We start from the raw sequence: 21,680 nt of genomic DNA, 5'->3' as shown, positions 1-21,680 counted from the left end.
TGGAACGCGCGTCACGCCTTGACCTGATTAAATATCTGCTGAATAAAACTCTTTACATGATGATTTCCCGTAGAATGTTTTGTATTGCCTTGATTGAGGTCAGAGCGATTATATGCAGCTAAGGATCAGCACGAACACACGTATGGTATATATGGATGACTCCACCATCTGTTGCAGAGGCTCAATGCAAGGCAGGTTGAAGGGAATGTGCTCGGGTACCTGAGGCCCGTCCGGCAGATGTGGAATAGGGCAAATATTCTCAACAAACATGGCGGTGAACAGCGGACTAATCTGGCAGCAAGTGATCTTCCTGAGTCAATTCGCAGGTATTTAACATTTGTCGTATTACCATGTAGGCCTGACCAGGCTAACCAGTCTTGTCATCTGGTGTACACGGTTGTCGTTTTAACCAAATGTGATCCACGTATGCAATACTTGCGCTCATGAGGAGACCTACATAGTGACCTGTGCCCGTGATATAACAATACATTGGCCTACTTTACGTGACTTTATAAAAATGTGATAACCTCGATATCCGTGCTAAATATATCCTAGATATATGCACCACACAAGCACAAGCACAAGTAGTCTGTTTGTGTTGTTGCGATAAGCTTATAGAACAAGCAAACACGCTTCTGACTCGTAAAACTATCATACCAGAATACCGGTACCATTTAATAACTTCAAGTAGGTTGACGGACTATCCAACTGATAATGTCCAACCTGATTATCGATATATAAGTGCTGATCAAATTCGGAAGTACCGTATATTCGGCTTTTGAATTGAAATATGCAGGTATTATCATGAAGGGTCTTTAATGTCTCTTGCAGGTTTTGTGTTGGCTGCGAGTTCATGTCAAGGTGGGGCAGGGCAGTTTCCGTGCACGAATCCCGCCTCGCCGAAATGTTGCTACAGTAAATGTTGTCCCGAATCTGACTTTTCCAAGTTTCCCTTCTCAAAGTGTCCGAACTCGGCATCGCCAAGAGGTGCACAGACCTGCCTGCAATATCACATGACTTCATGCTGTCCATACAAAATCGGTTCACGTGACATGGGCCAAAGTTGCTGCGAGCCTGTAACAACATATACCTCGTGCCCAGGAATTTCAAAAACAGATTACTGTACTGTAAGAAGAGAGACTGCATGTTGTTATACAAGCTGTTGTGCTTACTGGGAATTTATGGGTTTTCCTTTCTCCAAGTGTTCGGGAACACGCGGTGCACCAGCTAGGTTCACAACAGAGACATGTTATACTTACCCGAATACTCAATGCTGTACTCTGACGCACGCTACTGGGACAAAAAGTAGTTCCGTCTTTTGTTGTTCTTCAAGATACCACACGGATTTCAATACGTACAGTTCATGTCTCTTGTTAACAACTTCATCGGGCTGTTATATAAACCCACATGACATTTCATGCTCCTGGACAAGAACTACTCACTTCTGCACTCATTCTGCGGTGGCTAGATGCTGTGCGTACGGCTGTTGCAACTCTCCGTCCTTCAGCACCTGTGGGCTGTGGTATCCTTGGTCAACCCATGTCTGCAGTGACTTCCGGTCACCGAGTTGCTGTAATGCGGAGTCCAAGGGGAACATTGTTGGCCAGACATGCTGCCGTCCATCAAATATAAATACGCATCAAAGCAGTGACAATCAATCAACGTAAGTTAACGTGAAATAGGGCCAGGAGAAAATAGAATCGATAGAAACATGAAGACCTACTTCCACAATAGGATTCTGCGCTGCCTATTCCGGAGCGGGCAGCAAACGAGGCGATGGTTAGGGTGTGCAGTGTGCACATAATCACAGATACACCAGCTCGCCTAATATTTCAATCATTATCCAATGTGGTACTAGTTTCTGCTGAGGCGCCTGACGAAACATGCGACCATCCAGCGTCTTTTTCATTTTTGGTGCAATTTGTTTCAGGATACTTGGATGGACCCTTGGCGGGTCAATTCTGGTTCTAATTCCTATCGCTGTTTGCGCTGCTCACTCGATTGTAAGGAAACGGAGGGCAAGGAATAGGCGGCCACCAACAATGGGTAAATATCAGTGATCAATTGAATGTTCAAAAGATCAGGTTGAATCAAGACATTAAGATGAGATGTATCCATGCCAGTAAAGGCATTGACTGGTCATCACTGATCGTTATAGCTATTGAAAATAAGACATGTAAGATACTTCCACGATATTCTATTACCCAGTGGTTAAGGTATTCACCTCAGTCTTGACCGGGAGGTCGAAGGTTGCGTATCAGTTGGTAACTTGTAGTAACAAGTTCCGCAGATGCAGTTGGCTGGGTTCTGCACTACACGCCAGACACTACACCAGGTACAAACCCCCGCTACAAACTGCCTTCTCGCCTAGTCACTGGCATAAGGGACATGAATCAAGGAAGAAGGAGCGTCTCAAAAGTCGAATCAGAGGTGCCCCTTCATTAGCCTTGACACTTGACGCTCTTCTTAACTTTACCTCCAGAAGTTTTGTTTCAGAACTTGAACCCACGTCAACAACGAACCCGCCAGTATCGGGGTTTCTCGGCTCCTCCATCGATGGGCCACCTCCCTCGTACGAATCCGTCCAGGAACAACCACCGCAGTATGATCAGCTGATAGACAACGATCAACCACCCTCATACAATGATGCAGTAAACCCTGTGTTCAATTTGAATACTGAGGCCACCAGAGCAAATGGATCAAGTGATTTGAATGTGAATTGTGATGTCGCCAATAATGAACGTGGCATATCAAGAGTTTAAACTCTCTGGCTTTGATACGCCTGTTGTTGTCAGATAGCGTGTCACTGCTAGCATGCATTGCGGAGTGGTCAATGCATGCAATGCGCAGTGATCACTGCATGCAATAATCAAATGTATTACTTATTTATATAACATTTATTGTTTGTAAATATTTTCATTAAATAAAAATACTGTTTTTTACATAAATAAATAATTTCTCATTGATCATTTGAAAGGTATCGTCATGTTAACATGGTTAAAAGGTATAGCAACGTATCACAATCTGACACTTAAACTTCAGCATGCAGTGATAGGTAAGGCGAATATAGGCTTGCGATTTTCTGTGAATGATCAATGATTACATTACAATTTTCAAGTTGATTTCTCTCAATCTGCTCCCTGGACAGTTTATCTTGGGCAAACTCTTCTCCTCGAATTTTAAGATGTACCAGTACATTTATACCTCTCGGCATTCTGTGAGTGACAGCACAGGCGGCCATTTTGGATCCGCTGCTCATCGATTCGTGGAGTGCACCGTGATACTTCGCAGGTGCGCGAAGATTCCTGGAACATAGCGATCGAACAGATACGCATAACCTTAAAAGTCTACACAATACTTTTTCATCTCTTCTTCTTAATGCGTGATCTTTTTGGAGAATGATGTACTTGCGTGATAATGAATACTTGGTGAAATGCCTCTGACGACAATATAACATTCAAACATAGAACAAGTCATAACGATATAACAATATCTACACGTCGTCCAAACATGAAAGGCGATTTTACAAAACAATAACTCACAGCGTTAAGTTATTTTAGTATTTGTCACAACAGCAATTAGAGATGAATGTCTGTGATGAAGATGGGGACAGTGGTATCGACAGAACAAAAATGGGGTGAATCTTTCTGTACAACAAAACAGCCCCTGTCTACGTTTTGCAACAAGTCATACGGCGCCTGTTGATAGTCTAGAAAGCTTCTGTTGACTCGATGACGGTGTTATAAGTTGGTGATGATGGTTATGATGATGACGATGATCATGATGGGATTGAACAGTTACAAACATTTCTGATTGATGCCAACTATGATTTACACAATTGAGGAGCGTGACAATACCAATGACGCTATTTAGCCGGTTGAAGGAAGACCTTTATTACGTGTAATAGGCCTTTGTGAAACAGACGCACCAAAATCGCCTAAATAGCGTCTACACATTGTATCCCACGTTATGCTTTGTGTACAGGGGCGTAGAAGCGAACACTTAAAAGCACTGATTACCTCAGGATATTACAATCACAATATATATTCTTTGACAAACAATGTACTCAGAATACCATTGTTCGCGTGGATTATCCGACGTTCAGCCTGCAATACATAGAGTCACTCGACCCGTACAATTTGATCCCGTGATTCGCCTTTGTTCGACTTACACTGCTGGCCTCTCACTATCCCACTGTTAAATCCACTTTTAACATCTTCAGTGGGGACGATATATAGACAGGAGCTCACACTGGGTTTAATGAAGGATTCACGTTGGCACCTGCTACATGTCACTTTTAACCCGTTGTTCCTTTGCTATAAAACTGCCGCCAGCACTAACTTTGAAAGTTGGGCTTCTCCTCACTTAAAGCTATGAAGTCCGCCAGGGCATCTAGTGCAATTTCCTCGGTCATGATAACCCCGTCACGTCCGTCACGTCCCGGGGATGAGAATGAATCTCCATAACAACAAGACACAGAACAATGAACTCGCGGAATAACTGCATCTTTCACTGCTGCTCCTCAAGGCAAATTGGTCTGATGAAGGCGTCTTGTCTCTTCGGCGATTAGGTTCTGCCTGGAAGAGGAAGGAGTGGCTTTGTTATAATAATGAACTTCCAGGCTGATGAATGCCTGAAAGACTGATTCTAACATGTCTAATGTAAACGAGTAAGCGGGCGTCTCGATCTTAATAAAATGATGATAGCTGTAGTCGAACGGGAAATGGTTGTTGGTGACATCTTCAAGAAATAAATTAATCGATATTGAACTTGGGGTATTGGTTGTCTCAGCAAACAGCTTGAGGGTAGAGGTCACCGGTAAGTTGTAGGCCAAAATCGAGCGGGCAGCCGAGGTTTTGGAAAGAAATGACGGCTGCACTCGAGCGTATGGTAAGAGGTTGAAATACTACCTGTACCTCGGGACAGTACTTTCCCACAGTCGGTGCCATCTCTGTGTGCAACAGGTTGAAGTAATGAGCTCCCAGTTCCTCGCAGGGGTCCAGCACATCGTGCAAGCAGTAGAAGAACTCTTGGTATTCTCTGGAAAAGGTGTATTTCAATTTGGTATTATTTAAAACTTATGTGTTTGCGTCCTATTCAGGAAGATTGACGTCGCTGTTATGCGCTGTACTACCGCATCCGGAGCACCATTCGAAGAGGCTGGAAACTAAAATGGCAGAACTAATGTGATGTCCCCCCCCCCCCCCCGAGAGCACGTTCCCCGTTGACATGTTAACATGTGACACTGGTGTAACAAGACGATAGTTCCTGAAACCTAATACGTTGACTCTGTTTCACTCACTTGCATAGGGTGATGCAACCAGCCTTGTCCTTGTTTATAATGAGTGGCACAGACAGTGAGAACTGCTCGTTTACCTTCACCATACATGCCTTCCCCTGTTCGGTGTAGTTTGCTGCACATTTGGAGGTAAGGCAGGTTTTAACCAGCACTGCAAGAATAGAAAAAAGACCAATAGTATGGAATGGGACTGATAAGATCTCCTAGGGGATGGGTATCTGTGAGTTGAAAACAAAACCTTACAAGCGATGTGCCTTTCACGAATCTCGTCGCATTACCACAGTTTATAGTCATCCAGTGTCACCTACGAACTTGCGTTAACCGTTGGTTAGAGAATCAAGAAGATCCATAAAACCTACTTTCTTCCTGCTGCTTATCTGACTAGAGGAATAGGTGTTGTGTAACAAAATGACTACTCGGGTGAGATTATCTTGAGATTATTGTAACTCATTAAGACAAGTAAACAATTTGCCTTCAAAGAAATTGTGAAAGAATTTTATGATTTGACTGTTGGTTGGAGAATACAGATATCCTGCTAAGGTACGAGATTAGTCAGATAAAATACTTCTTCCTCACGGCATTTAACAACATGCATGTGATCACAGATTTGCTATCAAGGCAATAACATTAACTATAACCAGAATAAAATCCAATGTTAGAATCAAAGGAATGAAATTGGATAAAGTGATACGCTAATGGAGGATGATTATTTGGTCGATTCATCAGTAAACGACACTTAAACAACTCATCCTAAAAAGAAAACATTTTATAGATTCATATTTGTTTAAAAACAGTATCTTGTCAGTCTTGCAATTCATTACAGAGTGTTTAGTGTCGTTACCCTTGTGGCATTTACGCAAGAATTCGGCAGTGGAAGTGCAATGACATTGTCAGCCCGTCTGGCCACTAGCAGTAATGTATTGGAACGTGTTCTGTTACATAGCACTTGTAGGGTGTATCATTCCAGCTAGATTGAAATTACCCAGACAGTATTAGTTTTTGCGTGGCATACTATCAATCAAGCGATATGAGGTGCCACAGCGGTGACGGGTAGTCATCCTTCTTGCTAGACTATTGTAGAAAAACTATCAGTAGAAAATCTATCAGCACTGTCTGCTGACAGATTCTTCTTGTACCGTGTGGCAAAGGCAATGCCCTCAGGAACCATGGTGAGCTGATTGGAACATTCCCTTTTCGAGGATGATTATTTGTTGGGCCGACTCTCCACTATATCATCGAACTAGACATGGTAGACTTTGGCAATTCCGTAGAATATCGTTTCTCTTTGGCAAGTTTTTTCATCATGTGACCTCATTAGAAAGGTATGGTACCCAAGCTACCCAACGCTTTCACCTTCAACTGAATAATTCGTCAGTTCGTCAGTCGCCGGCCGCTCTTCCACTTCATTAGAAATAGGCTCGTCTGCTCCGTCCTCGATATTTGAATCAATTTTCCGGCCCTCGGAATGCTCCCGTGTCCAGTCATTCAATTCACATCGCAAAGATCACTTGGAGCGTGGAACGCTCATGCTGTGAGCGGTAATTGGAAATGTTACACCCATCGATGTTGCCAACATTTGAGAAGAAGCGGACATTTTCCTGACTACGAAAAACGTCAGACCAGACTAAAAGTGCAAGGGTCCCTAGTATATTCACTAGATAGTTGGTATAAACCTTTGCCTAAAGTTTGTCCTCATGCACTTTGTACTTTACCCATTGTTCCTTGGTTCCTTTTCGCATAGCTCATGAAAATGAGGTGGTCTCTTTTTGCGACTATAGCTAAATCAGACACGATTAGCCATAGGAGCTTGTACGAAAAGAAGGTACCGGTACCGGTAATTGCATTTGTGGATTCGGTGCCTGGCTCACTAGGGATGCGCACGCATTGCGTTTTTAAGAAATGATTTAAATGGAAGGAAGTTGCTGATTCAGCATAAAATAGGCCAACATTCTTTCTGCACGTAGTCGTCTAATTGGTAGATCAGACCATGCATGTGATTAATGGCATCAAACACTTCATTCTGAGCTTGATACGTATCTCTGTTTCATTAGTATTGCATCAATAAGAATGATAGGGAGCTCCCACGGATCGTACTGAGCTTAAGAAGCAGAAAACTATTTCTACTGCATGACAGATCCTGTTGGTAAGTCGCTTCATCAGCAATATTGTCTGATCATTAGCAGACTCTGAAGACATCTCCATCATCCAGCTAACACTGTATCACATTTCTTTTTCCAAATAATGGCTTTCGCCTTTGCTGTTTATATCATTCTGCGAACGCCATCTCCGCTTCATAGTCATATTGATGGTAAATGCGTCTTTAAAAGCCCTGTTGTCGCCTATTAGCGACAACAGTGTTTCCCATTACCGAGCAGAATTTCATTACCAATATTTACGTGATGAGAAACGAACTGGTGCAGACAATGTTAATGGCTTGTCGTGCTCCAAGATGCCATGTGCAATTCGCAAGGAACTGCCTCGGGAAGCTCCTGATGATGTTAATGGAAAGAGCACAAGACTCGACCGAAAAGACCACTGGCGAGTTACTAAGTATGAGCAGGTGGCTGACCTGTGACATTGGTGTGTCAGCCAGATATGAAGTGGATGGTAATGTTACATAGCTTTTGTTTGGCAGCCCGTGTCATAGTTGACCGGCCTTGTTTGACACTGAAAAAGCATGAGTTTGGGCTACCCTAAGGATAATCTAGTCTTGTGCAACACCACTCTGTTTTGTCACACTCTTGATTTCTACTAAGTAACTTTGCCAAGAACTACATGAAAATCACTGACTATAATACGCATATTTGAATTTGAACCACCACCGACTAAATGAGCGAGTATAGAGCCTCGCTGATTTTAAGAAAATATTTTACCGCGAGAAAGAAATTGGCATTATTTTAATCGCTTAAGAATGGCAAGACTCGATATTCATAAAAAACTTTTCTGCTGCGCTGCTTGAGGCGTAAGCAATTGTTATCTTTGGATGACAAAGACATAACACACTGCTGTATAGTTCAACAACCTGGCCATCACCGTTTATTGTCGATACATGTTTTCACAGAAATGGCAAAGGCATCACAGAAAATTGGTCAGAGAACTTAAATAGCTCATTTCATTGTCTTGTTTATCTAATAATATATTCTATTTTTGCTTCTCTTAGTTCTTTCTAGAAATAGCAATATCTAAGTAAGCGTAATATAATCTCATCTCAAGAAGTTGAAAATTGGGTTCGTTATAGCCGGGCACACAAACAGCAGATTTCATGACATATTGCTGTTTATTCGACCCAGTGGCTCATATATGCTGACTTTCATCATCGTTGATATTTCAATAGGCAGGATGAAAAGCCTTACGCAGAGCTACGAACGACGCAGTACGGAATATGTATTGCATTTCATCCACGACCGTTTTTTAAATAGTTAATTTACTTCTCGTGATAAAAGCACTTTGCAGCTGGTCTCCAGTCTTTGATGTTGTTGTTGAAAGCCAGCCAGAAACAAACATTCGTATGCAATATCGGCTGATTTAAGACTCCGGTGTCATAGCCTTTATTTTTGATGTCATGTTCAAACACAATTCTGTTCCTCATGTCATCCGGAGATAAATCTTTTGTTGCACGCAAAAACATTCAAAAGTCTCGTGATGTGAAGACAACTCTGAAAGATGAAAAAATTTCTAAGTCCAAATATTTTTTTCAATTGTTTTTTTCTGCTCAAAATGAAGAAACATCATCAGTCCCAAAAATTTTTGACTTTGAAAATTTTTCAGAATTTTGAACTTATGAAAAATTTATAAGTCCAAATATTTTTTTCTGCTAAAAAAGAATAAACATCATCAGTTCAAAAGCTATTATCGTTATCGGTCTCTTGAGCCGCGTTCGTTTGCAGTCGTAATTATAGTGCTAGTAACAAAGCCTGATAGTCACCTCCGTGTATGCTGCGATTACGGACGTTAATATGACAAACGATTTTGTCTGACCGCAGGCTCTTAACCTAATTTCAAGCTCTGAATTGACTGCGAAGGATGACTTTATGTCAGGACTGACTGGACGTATTTGAGTACTAAAAAAAGGTTTTAATTTAGAGTGGCCTCTCTGAGAGTTGCAGGATGATTTTGAATTGGGCAGCAATCTCAAGAAACATCATCAGTCCCTTTTTGTAATTAAATAGAAATCATGCTGAAAGAAAAACCATATCTCGGTATGGGATGTTACTGCATGTGGTATAACAATGGCGCGTTGCTTGAAAGCTGGTAGTATATTTCACGTAACATAACCCTCATAAAAACATATAGAAACACAACAATATAATAACAAGAATTTATTATTCTTGATAATATTGATACATTTGTAATTCGTAAGCAACTTGTTGTGGTCTGTGATCCTAATGGCCAAGGGCCAATCTCTTATTCTTGTCTAGATGACGTATCTCTCAAAAACAACACAAGACATCCATGGAAATCAGGTCAATTTTTTAGAAGGAAAACAAAACAGAATAGACCATGAATGAATACATCACATAAACAGTACAGAATCACCAGTAATCCTGATAATTCGTAAGCATCGTGGCATGCGATTATTACCCAAGGCCAGGAGTCGCGTCACCAGTTACAATATTACAGCGATTGACTCTGGAAATTGGTCGTAAAGTAAGTTGATCTGACCGCCACTGTAGCAAAGTTTCTTGATGTATGGCAATGACACGGCATGTTGGGTACAAAAAGAGATAGAGTTTGCATTTCTGTAAGATAAATGTCATCTGCTGTTTCATATTCCAGTGGAGGCGGCAGCATGAGATGGAGATTACACAGTATAATCTTTTATCCGTACAGTTTTCATGCCACTTTTAACCGACATCTCGCGTCATCGTCAGGATATCAACAGTAACTTAAGGCCAAATAAATTCGATGAAAAGTTATAATAAGTACCGACATCGTAAACAGGATTTATGAACGAGATTTCATTCCGAATTTTGACATATATAGATCCATTGCATGCCTCGTGTATCACGTTTGTATCAGTGACTGTCATCGCCAGCAATCAATGTTTATGGATTGGCACTTTTTTTTCTGTGATATCTGAAGAAAAGTGGCTCGAATTTATGAATGTGAACTACTTCCAAATCACAGATCTTGCAGCTTTGGGCGTAATCTATGCCACTGATGTCACTTTCTTGTTAGTAACAGTCATTAGTCGCCAGAGCCATGCTGATGGATTGAGAGTATTTTCATCGCCAGATCATATCCGACTTAACGAATGGAAAGTAAATCCATCGAAGGCCTAAAAAAGCGGATTTTGTGGATTTTTCAAGACGGATTTGTTGGATATTGCCAACTCGTCCTCTGATATCAATTCTACAGTACCTAAGTAAAATAATGGTATAACCCCCCCCCCCACCCCCCCCCCCCCCCCCAACTGCAGTGCGAGAGTCTATTATTTATGCACCTTGTTTCTACCATCGGCGGCCTACTCAAACGAAGAAATAACAATTGGCAGATACATTCGAGAAAAAATCCACAAAAAAACCCATCTTGAATAACAACTCGAGCTAGCTAAAAACAGCTTTTCCACCAACTGCGAGACTGATCTGACAGAGTCTTCGAGACAACAATCTTGACAAGCTCCTTTAACAGCCCGCTTTTCATTTCCGACACGGAAAGGCAATTAGAGGTGATGTCTTCCTTAGACAGGACAAGGGGAAAAGGTTTGAAGAGTTGACACAGTGCCAGCATACATCTTTGAGGAAGACCTCATGTTGGTTTAAGAGGATGGGATCAAGAAAGAAGCAGTCAAAATACATTTCAATGGTTGATTTTTATCGTCTGAAAAGTAGAAATTGACACCTGACTGTCGGTATTGGGTGTGTCACTAAAGACCGCTCGGGAGATGTCATTTGTCACAGCACGTGAGAAGTTGGTCCGAAAATGTCCATGCACACTCGGCCCAAGCGGGTATTAAGGTATTCAAATTACCCACTAGCGGTGTTGGTGGAGAGTGGAGGTAACCTCAAAAGGGGCCCACATCAGGAAACTGCCGATGTGAAGGAAGATCCTTGAAATACGAAGTAACGGGACAACAACAACCTTTTTTACTTACCAGATATGATTATCATAGGCAATAGAAGGTCCATCGTTGTGCTCTTTCGTATAGAAGATAGGTCTAGAGGTAGAGCCTTTCAGCACAAATTGTCGTTGTGTTCCCTCTAAGTAGGTTTCACATCCAACCCCTAAAAAAGACATACAAGTAAGGGTCATCAACGCGAGCATCATGATTAAACTTAGACCGATGTTGCGTTATTGGATTATGATGTTGATGGTAAAAACAGATTATGCGCCTGTTTTGATCACTGATGAACATGCCATGAAATCGTGACTAGCATAATGTATGTTCCATGATATCATATCCTAAAGCGGAATCATTGGAAATTCCCTTCAGAATAACATCTGGATCATTTCTAATGATACACACATTCGTCAGCGAATTTTAACCATTTATCTATTACATTACCAGATTACGCCAATCGGGGAACGGATTTCTTCTGCAATCCACTCTTTCCCCCATACACTATTATTTGAAGTAATGCTGGCATTTTTAGTGAGATACTTACCAAGCTTTACATCATCCAATTTCTGAAAGCTTTTTTGTTTTTCCTTGCACAAACAGTCAGTTTCTGAAACTGTTATCTATTCCTCAGGCAGCATGCTTTCACTTTGAAATTCCAATTACTTATCGCCATTCAAAACTTCGTTACCTTTCGAGTGCAAAATCCGTCGAACTGAGGAAGTTCACTCACGTGTTATGTTTAAATGGTCTCCCGCGGGTTGATCAAACGAACTTCTCATCTAAAATGACTATCCATAAATATTCAGGAGTAGAAATCTCAAGAAATCGTGGCAGTTCGTATGAATTCTTAATCGACCAGTGTGTGCAGGGTCCTAATTCCAGCTGAGAGTTCATAGAGCACCGTAGCTGAATCATCAGTTATTAAAGAACTTACTATGGAGTTCCACATCTAAGTCAGTTAGAGTTTTAAATCAGCTGTGGCACAAAGTCAACTGTAGCGTTATAAAACGATCCGAGGAGGCCGACTTACTGATTTGTTTTTCTATGATTGTAACCGTGACTTGATCCTCATCAACACCACAATCATCCACCATCTCGCCCCTTTCCGTATCCAAATGAATAGGACACGCCTACGCAGTGGTTAGAGGTGTTTTGAATGACCCCAACGCCTTTGAGTGTAGACCAAAATGTAGACCAAAATGAGATCGAATAAGAGATACCAATGCCGATCAATTTGTTTCGTCCTCCTGTGTCTGTGAGAGCAATATTCTCATGGGTACCTTTTAAAAATTGATTTTCGAGACGCCTGAATTGGTTATAGGTTTTCCATAACCTATGTTACCTGTCTTCGTCCAATAATTTCTTCCCACTAGATGCAGGGACCTATCCCCTTTGTTTATCTACTGGACATGACATGGTTCTTAGCGGCGTGGCATTAGCCTCAATATCTATCGTCTGTCGCCTGCGGCGCATGAGAAGACACTTGAATGTTGTGGTTCATTCCGAAAAGCAATGGCAAGACAAAATCACTGGTCACATTCTCCGGCCATGCTTACCATCCGATGATTGTCGCCCTCAGTTTGGCGACTCGGTGGATCGTTTGGCCCGTATCACAACGAGACTGAATCCATTGCAGTATGACCGGTTGAGCAATAAGTGGAAATTCATGTACTATGTTTTATGTGAGATTGGAAAACGTATCTTTATCCTCCCCACTGTCTGCAGTGTGAAATTGTACACAATCGAGTTGTCCTCTTTTATTGTGATTTGTAAATATTGTAAATCCCATAGATTTTACAACCGAATTGTCAGTAGACTTACAAGATTGTCCTACCTATGGATGTGTCCACCTCGAACTGTCGCCCAATCCCAGCGGTCATGATTACCTCACTCTCATACGATTTCCCTCTACGAGCTTCCTAAGTGAAAGTGGTAGTCCGATTACATGCCTCCAAACGATATCACAAACCTGAGATAAGTGGTCAATAAAATCCTCACAGCTTCACAGGAATAAATCTCTCTCTTTAAGGTGGGATACCGACGCCACCGCCACACACTATGTCTCAGATAGATGTCTCGCGTTTTATTGGCCGCAAAATCGTCAGGAGATGTAGCAACTAACGTCGCCCATCGATTAGTCTTCGGTGACAACGACGAGGCTCGGAGAAGTCCTTTCTCTATTGTCCGATACCATCCAATTCAAGATTCGATTCCAACTTTAGAATCCACTGCTAATGGCCGTACGAGTTAAATAGCTTTTGGTGACACGACCTTCGCTGCAGCAATTCTAATAGGTCTTGACGATATCAGGGAGTTCTTTATTACAACTCTCTGAAGATATCATTAAAACGCGACGGGACCCGCAGCTGGTTAAAACGAGTTATGAGAACTGCAGGTGAAAATTGCCTTCATTATTCCTCAACAGATGTAAATACAGAAACGCTTCAAACGAGGAGGATAAATCTAAAAACGAATTCAACCAAAGCTTCCATTGGGTTCAAACGTGCCAACTTCTTCCATACGGGTCACAGCGAATCGACGCCATCTTGGTTCATTCTCACCAAATCCGAGGGTGCTTCAATATGACCTTGACCCCGTCGAACTATAACGTTGTACGAAATAGTTTTTTTCGGATAAAATGGAGTACTTGCTCGATATTTGAAAGAAGAGGCAAGACTTAAAAGTGTTATCCTCCGAGAGTGTATTTTTCACACCGCTACCAATCTTGAGTAACCTTTATTGCATCAACCGTCTTAACAGAGAAAAGCTTCTGTTTGGTAATAAAACATTTTTTTCTATTTTTCTTGCAAATTGATGAATGAAACGCATCTTCCATTATTCTATGATTAATCACCGAGCCGACGGGATGCTGTTGCAAATAAGGCAGCCATTGTTCACCTCGCCTCATACGCACTTACTGTGACATTCTGGTAGAGTATGATAAGTTACAGCAGCCTGACCGGTAATATCATTGCTAGATATTCTTGTCCATTATGTGATATCTGACTCGCAGTCTATTCCCTGTCTGGGGAAGAAAACTAGCAAATATTTCGTTAAATTTCTGCTTGTAATGTCGATTTGCAAAAGTACGTTGATTTCAGTACGTGATCGCGGGTATACGCTATTGATATATTAGTTCAATTGCCCTACTCAATCCCTTGGCTGATCGCTCGGCTGACGCTAGCAGCGTCAAGGATCATCACATTTATTCGAAAGGAAGGTGACGGCAATGAATCTTCGAACAATTTCAGCCTGGTAAAACCCCGTGCCTCCCCGCGAGATCTCGTGACATTCGGCATGTTTAGGTGGTCGATCGCTCCGTTCAGACGAAGCGACAACCCAACCTTGCGTGTCAGGAATTGACGGAGATCTGAAATTGCTGGATGCGAGGCTGGAACAGTTTACCACGTCGCCTCATAGCTCCGGAAGTAGATCCTTCATCAGTCCTGATTTTGGTTTTTCCTTTGTATTTGGTGGCCATGTATGGTAGCCCATTATTCCCAATTGAATCCTATGTGTCTGCAGCTCATCGCATTTGCCAAAGTCTGATGAGGCTTTGCAAGACGCGGGTGGATTACCCATGTCCATCTTGAACACCTTCCTTTGTGTCTGGTCAGTGATCGAGACAGAACGAGTCAAGTAATGTTTACCTTATCACGACAAAAACGGATAACGATAATCACTACGGGTGTGGAAGACTTCAGCGAAATATCCCTTGGACAGGACATTTCCAGACGAAATCGCGAAATTTTACCGGGAAAGCATCAAAATCGGGCAATCGTATGAGCTTATTCCTTAATACCTGAAACACTAAGATCCGGTAATCTATGGGCTTAGTATTCCTTAATACCTGAAGATAGTCTGCTTCCACAGCTTCCACCTTCTTCCGGCGAGAGTGCAGTCGGTATCTCAGACGAACCAATCGTATCATAATGACCGGAGTCTTCGACTCAGAGGAGTTGTTGATCAAAGATCATGTCGCCAAGGGGGCAAGATATACGGGACATACAGATAAACGAAAGGGACACGGCATCTCAATGAGACCAATTACATCATCAGTCATTTGATCTATTGTTACGGAGCCGGAAGGAGTAAGCTTTGCTTGGATATAGCGGACTAATAGCTAATGCACAAAATGGCTAAACTTCCGTCGAGGGTGAAAATAGGCTATTTCTCGAACACAAAGCCTTCAGTGCGACTTTGATGACCAGCTTTAACCCTCCCTTTAGTCGACAAGCCACGTCTAATTGCGATCACTATACATCGTACATGACCGGAGCGATTTTGTAGAAGTGGTTTGACACGACAAAATAATCATAAGGAAAATACATCTACTCGTTATATCCTAGTTTACTGATCAAAATACAATAGTATCATACAAACTATTTACAATGCTAACGAGTTAGAGTGATCCTCACTTTGCAGTTACAAAGTTGGCAAATGCCTTCAAGTTTAGTACGAAAGATGGATAACGGTGCATTCTAAAGGGAGGTCGATGATTCAAGACTACGAAATAATAGCTCTGCAAATCATTGCTTTGCCAGACACCGAAAATTAAAACAGCGGCAATTTATAGAAATTTACACTAGGTCCTTTCGCCTTGTCATCTACGGATGTCTTTTTTATTATCGAAGCCAGGCAACATTTGGACAAAGAGAATTCGTATAATCCCGGAGACAAGCTTTGTCTTCTCCCGTAAAATCTGAATGAAGAGCGCCCAATATTTCCAGCCAGTACTGCGCTCACCAGGAGTCAAACTGAACGTCCTTGCTGTCTCTTTGTTATATTTTTGGACATGATGGGGGGTTAAATTCACCAAATATATTCAACTCGTACAAACAGGCAAAGACCGTCACAATGACGTATATCAGGAAAAAGAAAATCCCGATCTTCTTATTGAGTTTCCAACCAACAATTAGCATCATCCCAAATAATATCACCACTGTTGATAAGAGCATGATTGCAGTATAAACTAAACCGGAACTGTTGATGTCTACCACGCTCCCATAATTCACCGCTGTCGTCTTGAGTAGCCATGGCAACCCCAGACACACCAAGATGTCGAACACATTGCTTCCGACGGCGTTGGAGACGGCCATGTCACCATACCCTGTGGAGGAAATGTAAAAATTATAAAACGTCCCCGAAATTTACTAACTTGACTTTATGCATTACCTGCCGAACTCTTGGTCGTCACGCTCTGCTTTTGACGTTTCGGAGCAATCTGTCATTATGCTTGACAAAATATGCTCCATTAAAATAACTTTCAGCCAATCTACGTTACCTTCAACTGAGTGCTATGTTCTGCAGTTTAGTCTAGTAAAACTCAGCCCGGGTAAAGCAGGCCTCTTCACCTACCATCTCTGGCTACAAAGATCCCTGCCAATGCATCTGGTACGCTGGTCCCCGCAGCCAAGAGTGTCAAGCCCATCACCGTATCAGGAATGCCCAGAGTATCGCCAATGATCGTCACCATCCACACCATTATATAAGAACAAACGGCAATCCACGCGATGGACAGAGTAAACGTGAACGGAAAGAGCTTCTGCCAACATCCGGGCCTTCTGCAGTCGGGAATGGTTGCCACGAAAGCCAAGTTCATTGGTAGCATAATGATCCACGTGATCCTCTTGAACCAAGTGTCTGGGAAGGTCAAAGGTGATTCGAATTCCTCAATGTTGTCTTCTGGATAAGAGAAAAAGAGAACGAAAGCGGTTGTAAACCTTGGTCTTGCCTTAACAATGAATATGTGAAACATATTTGGACTCAAAAATTTTTTCATCCTTCAGAGTTGAATTTTTTCATGAGTTCAAAAATTCTGAAAAATTTTCAAAGCAAAAAATTTGGGGGGGCTGATGATGTTTCGTCATTTTGAGCAGAAAAAAAACGAGTAAAAAAAATGTTGACTTAGAAATATTTTTGTCCTTCAGAGTACAGCCTGCTGTCAGAAAAACACGTCTGTCGTATTCAGCTTAACGTCCGTAATCGCAGCATAGTCGGAGGTGACTATCAGGCTTTGTTACCAGCACTGTATAACTTCGACTGCAAACGAACGCGGCTCAAGGGTACGGGGTGGTCGCCGGCCGGGGTTCCACTGTACCAGCAAAATACATGTACTGCATTGTAAAAGCTAAACGCCGGAAAGATTACTCCTTCTCCATTACGTCCACTTCCATTACTCATCACACCTTTACTTGGTGTGCAATTAGATGTACCTGTGCCACTCTCCTTGGTCGAACCTCCTCCAAACGAGCACTCCGCTTCACCGTATTTCATGGAGTCCGTCGATAGGGATTCTTTGCTGTTTAGCAAAGCCTGGGTCTCGGCATTTTCCTCTCTGACCGAGGGCGCCTTGTGCCGCCGCCAGCCTGCCACCTTGGCGACGAAATAGGCCTCAAGGCCGCGGTTGAAGTACATTAGAAGGATGTATATGATGTACATGAGGATGAAGATCATTCCCTCATACCTGGAGAAGATGAAGAGAGCAATTTGACCTTTGATCCGACTGGAACCCAATCTCATGGCAAAGGCCCAGGTGTTAATTTCAACCTAACTTTTAACGAGTTGTCCGCCCAAAACATGCTGAAAACTTTCTGCGGCTGTTGATTCGTTGATTGTGTTTACCACATACAAATTTCAATCAAGGTGTGTTCGACATCTTATTTATACCTCCATGGACATACTCACCAGTATACCAGTCCGTCATTGATAACGATAATGAGGGCGCAGACACTGAGGGCATAAAAGGACGTGTCACGGAATAGCGGCCACCATGTCAGATGGATCACCTGGAGTCGACGAAAGATTACATGCACTTTTATCAGAGGAACAGCAATGATTGCGAATTACCATTGCAAAAGTTTTTCATTCCCAGAGATGAAAGTCTTTGCATGAGATCTAGATCTGGTGTGATGGATATAAGTCAGGTAAATCTTTGAGTGGTATTCATCAGAATCCAAATAGAGAAGTAAATCGTCTCATAAAATAAGCCTCATGTTTCCTCTTTCTTTATAATCTCTTCATTTCTTCCCTAAAGCCCCGAAAGATCGTTTCATCACAAAAAAAAGACAAAAATGTGCGGTTTTCTTTCGCACCAAGCCACGATTTGGCCGAGTAAGCCGCTTTGTGTTGTTCTAAAAGAATGCACCGCATCGTTAGGACAGCTTTAAGTACATGTAAAGCAGGTTCTTATGTGGTTAAGTCTAGATGGATAACAACACAAAGAAACACTGATGCTCAACTTTACTGGCATCAATATTTTAACTTTTATGAGAAGTTTTTTTAAGGGCACAGCCTTTTGTAAAAAAAAAGAGAGCCTGATATACTCAGCATTGATTGCTTTAGATATGTAACTTTTAAGAGAAGCTTTTGAGACTAAAATGGACACAGCATCTTGTAAAAGGCGTATCGCTGCTTGTGTATTGTTTAGCTTACCATCCCAGCGAATAGTCCACATATGGAAATAATGCAGAGAATGTTGAAGATAGCTGAGCCAACAATCGTACTCAAGCCGACATCGTTTTTTGAAATAAAGACGCCTGGAAAGTTCAAGCTAGAAGTATGAGAGCATGCATTGATGTGGTTATCTTGTCAAAACTGATGGAGGCTTCTTCGATTCTAAACCCTCGAAGCTCGATGATTTAGACAACCAATGGGAAGAGATGGACGAGGAGTTGAATGACCGGGCGCATGATGATCAGCTTGCATAAAACCTAAAAACGTTGGCCAGTGGTATAGCCAGCAATCTTTTCAGTTGGCTGACCCAATTACAGAAGGAGAAGATGAGAATAAAATAAAATCATAAAACGTTGTCTCGTACCAATGATGGAGGTAAACAGTTCTGGAGCCGAACTTCCGGCGGCCATAAAGGTGGCGCCAGCAACATCTGGTTGAAGGCCAAGCTCTGTAAAGCAAAACAAAGACGTGAATAACGTAGCTGACTGCACGTTTGCTAACGCGTCATTGCCTCAGAAGTAGTTTGATTGTCAAAAAAAGCGAAAGAAATTTACAGTTAACTTAGACGCTGATACGACGCTCAATCGCATGACTGCTCATTCACTAATTGTAAGTCAGTGCCACATTTTGAAAGCCTCAGGGCAATTTTATGTCAACAATCAACCGCTTGCCTTCTATACAGCAATGATGTGCATGTAGGTCATAAGAAGCTGATACCATCAACACTCACTGTCACTTATCTGCTCCAATGAAGGCACGAAGAAGTCATCACAGACGATAGCCAACGCCCCGAAGAGGTAGAAGGATATGAGGAAATGGACTACAATGCCACCCTGATTCTTGATCTCGTCGCTGAAGAAGTCGCCGGGGAATTCGTCAATCGCCCGAGGTGTGCAGTTCAACTCGAGGAGATGGCGGCTGTTGACTCTGGTCACTGAAAGTGAGCAACCAAGATGAGAATATCAATATATACCGGTAAGGTTTTTGACCGGGTTTGGCACTAAGGGCTGTGGAAGTCCATGAGGATATGTAACACTATGATACCGCAACAAGTGCAGAGTTCGAGAAAAAACAACTCGGCGAGCCAGGGCCAACAAGCGGTGATAAGGTTTCTTCGATTAGCTAAAATCACATTGCATTTGTGATCCATGTCGTGTCTTTCATAGGGTCATCACGGAAGTCAGCAGTTGACATTATCCATCTTAACGGTCGTAAACATACATTACCTAAGGATCTGCATACATGTACTTGACCCCTGCCTTATTTTTGCAATCGAGCAAAAACTAGAACTAAAAATTCGGTCGAGGAGTTTGCTTACGCAGTGTCTATAGAAATAGCTATCGATATTGATTTCGAACTTAATAAAGTTATGTCGATGTCTGGGTTTTACTAGTTCTGTTGATAAAAAGCAACAAGCTGGCTGAAGAAAAGTGACCAATGTGAAACTTCCAAGACAAATTGAAAGCGACATTCTTCATAGTGTCCAAATACCAAAAAAGATGGCGCTAATAGATGTATAGGCCGGAAATGATTAGTTGAGCGGTGGGAAGGCCAATGTTCCAAATCAACATACAGATACACCTGTCATTTCTGTGGTCGTAGGTTCGACTCCTGGTCTGTGCACGTCTTTTAGTGATCATAATAGAGAGGATGACTCTCCAAGTTGACACTAAGCTCTCATTACAGGATATTCCAAATACCATTTTCACAGCGGTTCACGAAAGCGAAAACACGATCGTCTGTGTCATAGCAACATGGTGAGAAAAGAATCAACTCTAATTAACCAATATAGCTCGAATCTTCAAAGCCAACATAACTTACCGAAAGTCACATTCGTCTGGCTGTAAGACTGGTACCCTAGACTCCTCTTCACACGACTACTGGTGTCCTTCAGGAACGTATATGTTGTTTTACCAGTGTCTGTTCCACTAAAATACGTTACGCCCACAAATATGAAAATATAGGCAAGGAAGAAGATCCCAACACGAACTATGGTAGCTTTTCGCCTCCCTTTCCATTTCGGCTTTTTGTATCCTGACTTTTGAAAGTTCATGCCTCCTTGAGGACAATCCGAGCCAATGGCATTTCGCATCGCTTTTGTATGATCATCTATATCTTCGATTTGCATGGTGTGTCTGTTCGCCGTATCCTTAAAAACGTCAACCCTTAGAAGTGAGTAACCAATGGATCAGGGCTCTCATTAGAGTTGCATCGAGGCTGAACAATGATACTAAGATACCCCTTGATTATTTGCAAGTGAAATTTGTGACACCGGTTTTAGCACTGGAACAACAGAACAACTGTTTGCACAATAAGTACGATCGTAAGACAATTATCTCCTCACACTACAACGAGAAAGTGTTGCTTTTAGTCATAGCCTAAATAATTATTTATCAAATGACCATTTTGATAATGTGACCTGTCGGATCATAACCTGACCTATATTATGTGCCCTTGGGATAGCTGGTAACACAAGGCCTATTATCTTAGAGTTATACGTCGACATGCTTCGTTACGGAAGTTGCGATAAAAATTGACCCTGTGACGTTCGTGTGTATTTGATATTATTCACGTGATGTTAGACAGGTCAGAACCTCTCAACTGAATGTCTCATCACAAAAGGTCGTGATTTATTTTTGATATAATCAATACGTAATAACATATGGTACTTCATAAGATTCTCCCAAATAAGACTTTGTTTCACTCCCAGCTCCGTTCGCGTTTGATGCCACTAAATTCCCAACTGGATAACCAGCTCCCACGGCACTGGCCAACGGGAGGATCCCCTTGGTCCATTCTCCTCTTTGGCCGTGCTTAGCATTCTTTCTCCTCTGATATGAGGATGAGGTCAAATACAAAACAACA

The 21,680-nt window shown here is 42.1% G+C and overlaps 3 protein-coding genes across 4 annotated transcripts; 1 reads left to right on the top strand and 2 right to left on the bottom strand.

Annotated features, from left to right (window-relative positions):
• Positions 1–63: 63 nt before the first annotated feature.
• LOC135500715 (keratin-associated protein 9-1-like) lies at positions 64–2,884 on the top strand. The gene is made up of 4 exons (XM_064792342.1): positions 64–326; positions 832–1,663; positions 1,931–2,046; positions 2,497–2,884. Exons 1-4 carry the CDS (start codon positions 269–271, stop codon positions 2,760–2,762), a joined length of 1,272 nt encoding a protein of 423 aa, XP_064648412.1. The 5' UTR covers positions 64–268; the 3' UTR covers positions 2,763–2,884.
• Positions 2,885–2,895: 11 nt separating this feature from the next.
• LOC135500716 (uncharacterized) lies at positions 2,896–13,563 on the bottom strand. Of its 2 annotated transcripts, none has more exons than XM_064792343.1 (5): positions 11,905–13,563; positions 11,394–11,523; positions 5,303–5,450; positions 4,917–5,040; positions 2,896–4,577 (listed from the first exon to the last, which is right to left on the bottom strand). In XM_064792343.1, exons 2-5 carry the CDS (start codon positions 11,425–11,427, stop codon positions 4,434–4,436), a joined length of 450 nt encoding a protein of 149 aa, XP_064648413.1. In that variant the 5' UTR covers positions 11,428–11,523; positions 11,905–13,563; the 3' UTR covers positions 2,896–4,433. The 2 variants fall into 2 exon arrangements, with proteins under 2 accessions (XP_064648413.1, XP_064648414.1); XM_064792344.1 differs by having other exon boundaries at positions 13,195–13,563.
• A 2,138-nt stretch (positions 13,564–15,701) lies between these two features.
• Positions 15,702–21,180, bottom strand: LOC135500251 (sodium/potassium/calcium exchanger 5-like). The gene is made up of 8 exons (XM_064791581.1): positions 20,637–21,180; positions 19,546–19,749; positions 19,180–19,263; positions 18,795–18,898; positions 18,048–18,148; positions 17,576–17,826; positions 16,719–17,045; positions 15,702–16,470 (listed from the first exon to the last, which is right to left on the bottom strand). The coding sequence occupies exons 1-8, from the start codon at positions 20,941–20,943 to the stop codon at positions 16,142–16,144; spliced, it is 1,707 nt and encodes a 568-aa protein (XP_064647651.1). The 5' UTR covers positions 20,944–21,180; the 3' UTR covers positions 15,702–16,141.
• Between the last annotated feature and the right edge of the window lie 500 nt (positions 21,181–21,680).

Source organism: Lineus longissimus, chromosome 16 (assembly GCF_910592395.1).
Source record: "Lineus longissimus chromosome 16, tnLinLong1.2, whole genome shotgun sequence".
Lineage (NCBI taxonomy): Eukaryota > Metazoa > Nemertea > Pilidiophora > Heteronemertea > Lineidae > Lineus > Lineus longissimus.
Note: the sequence above shows the minus strand (reverse complement) of the source record. Positions and strands in the feature narration are given on the sequence as shown.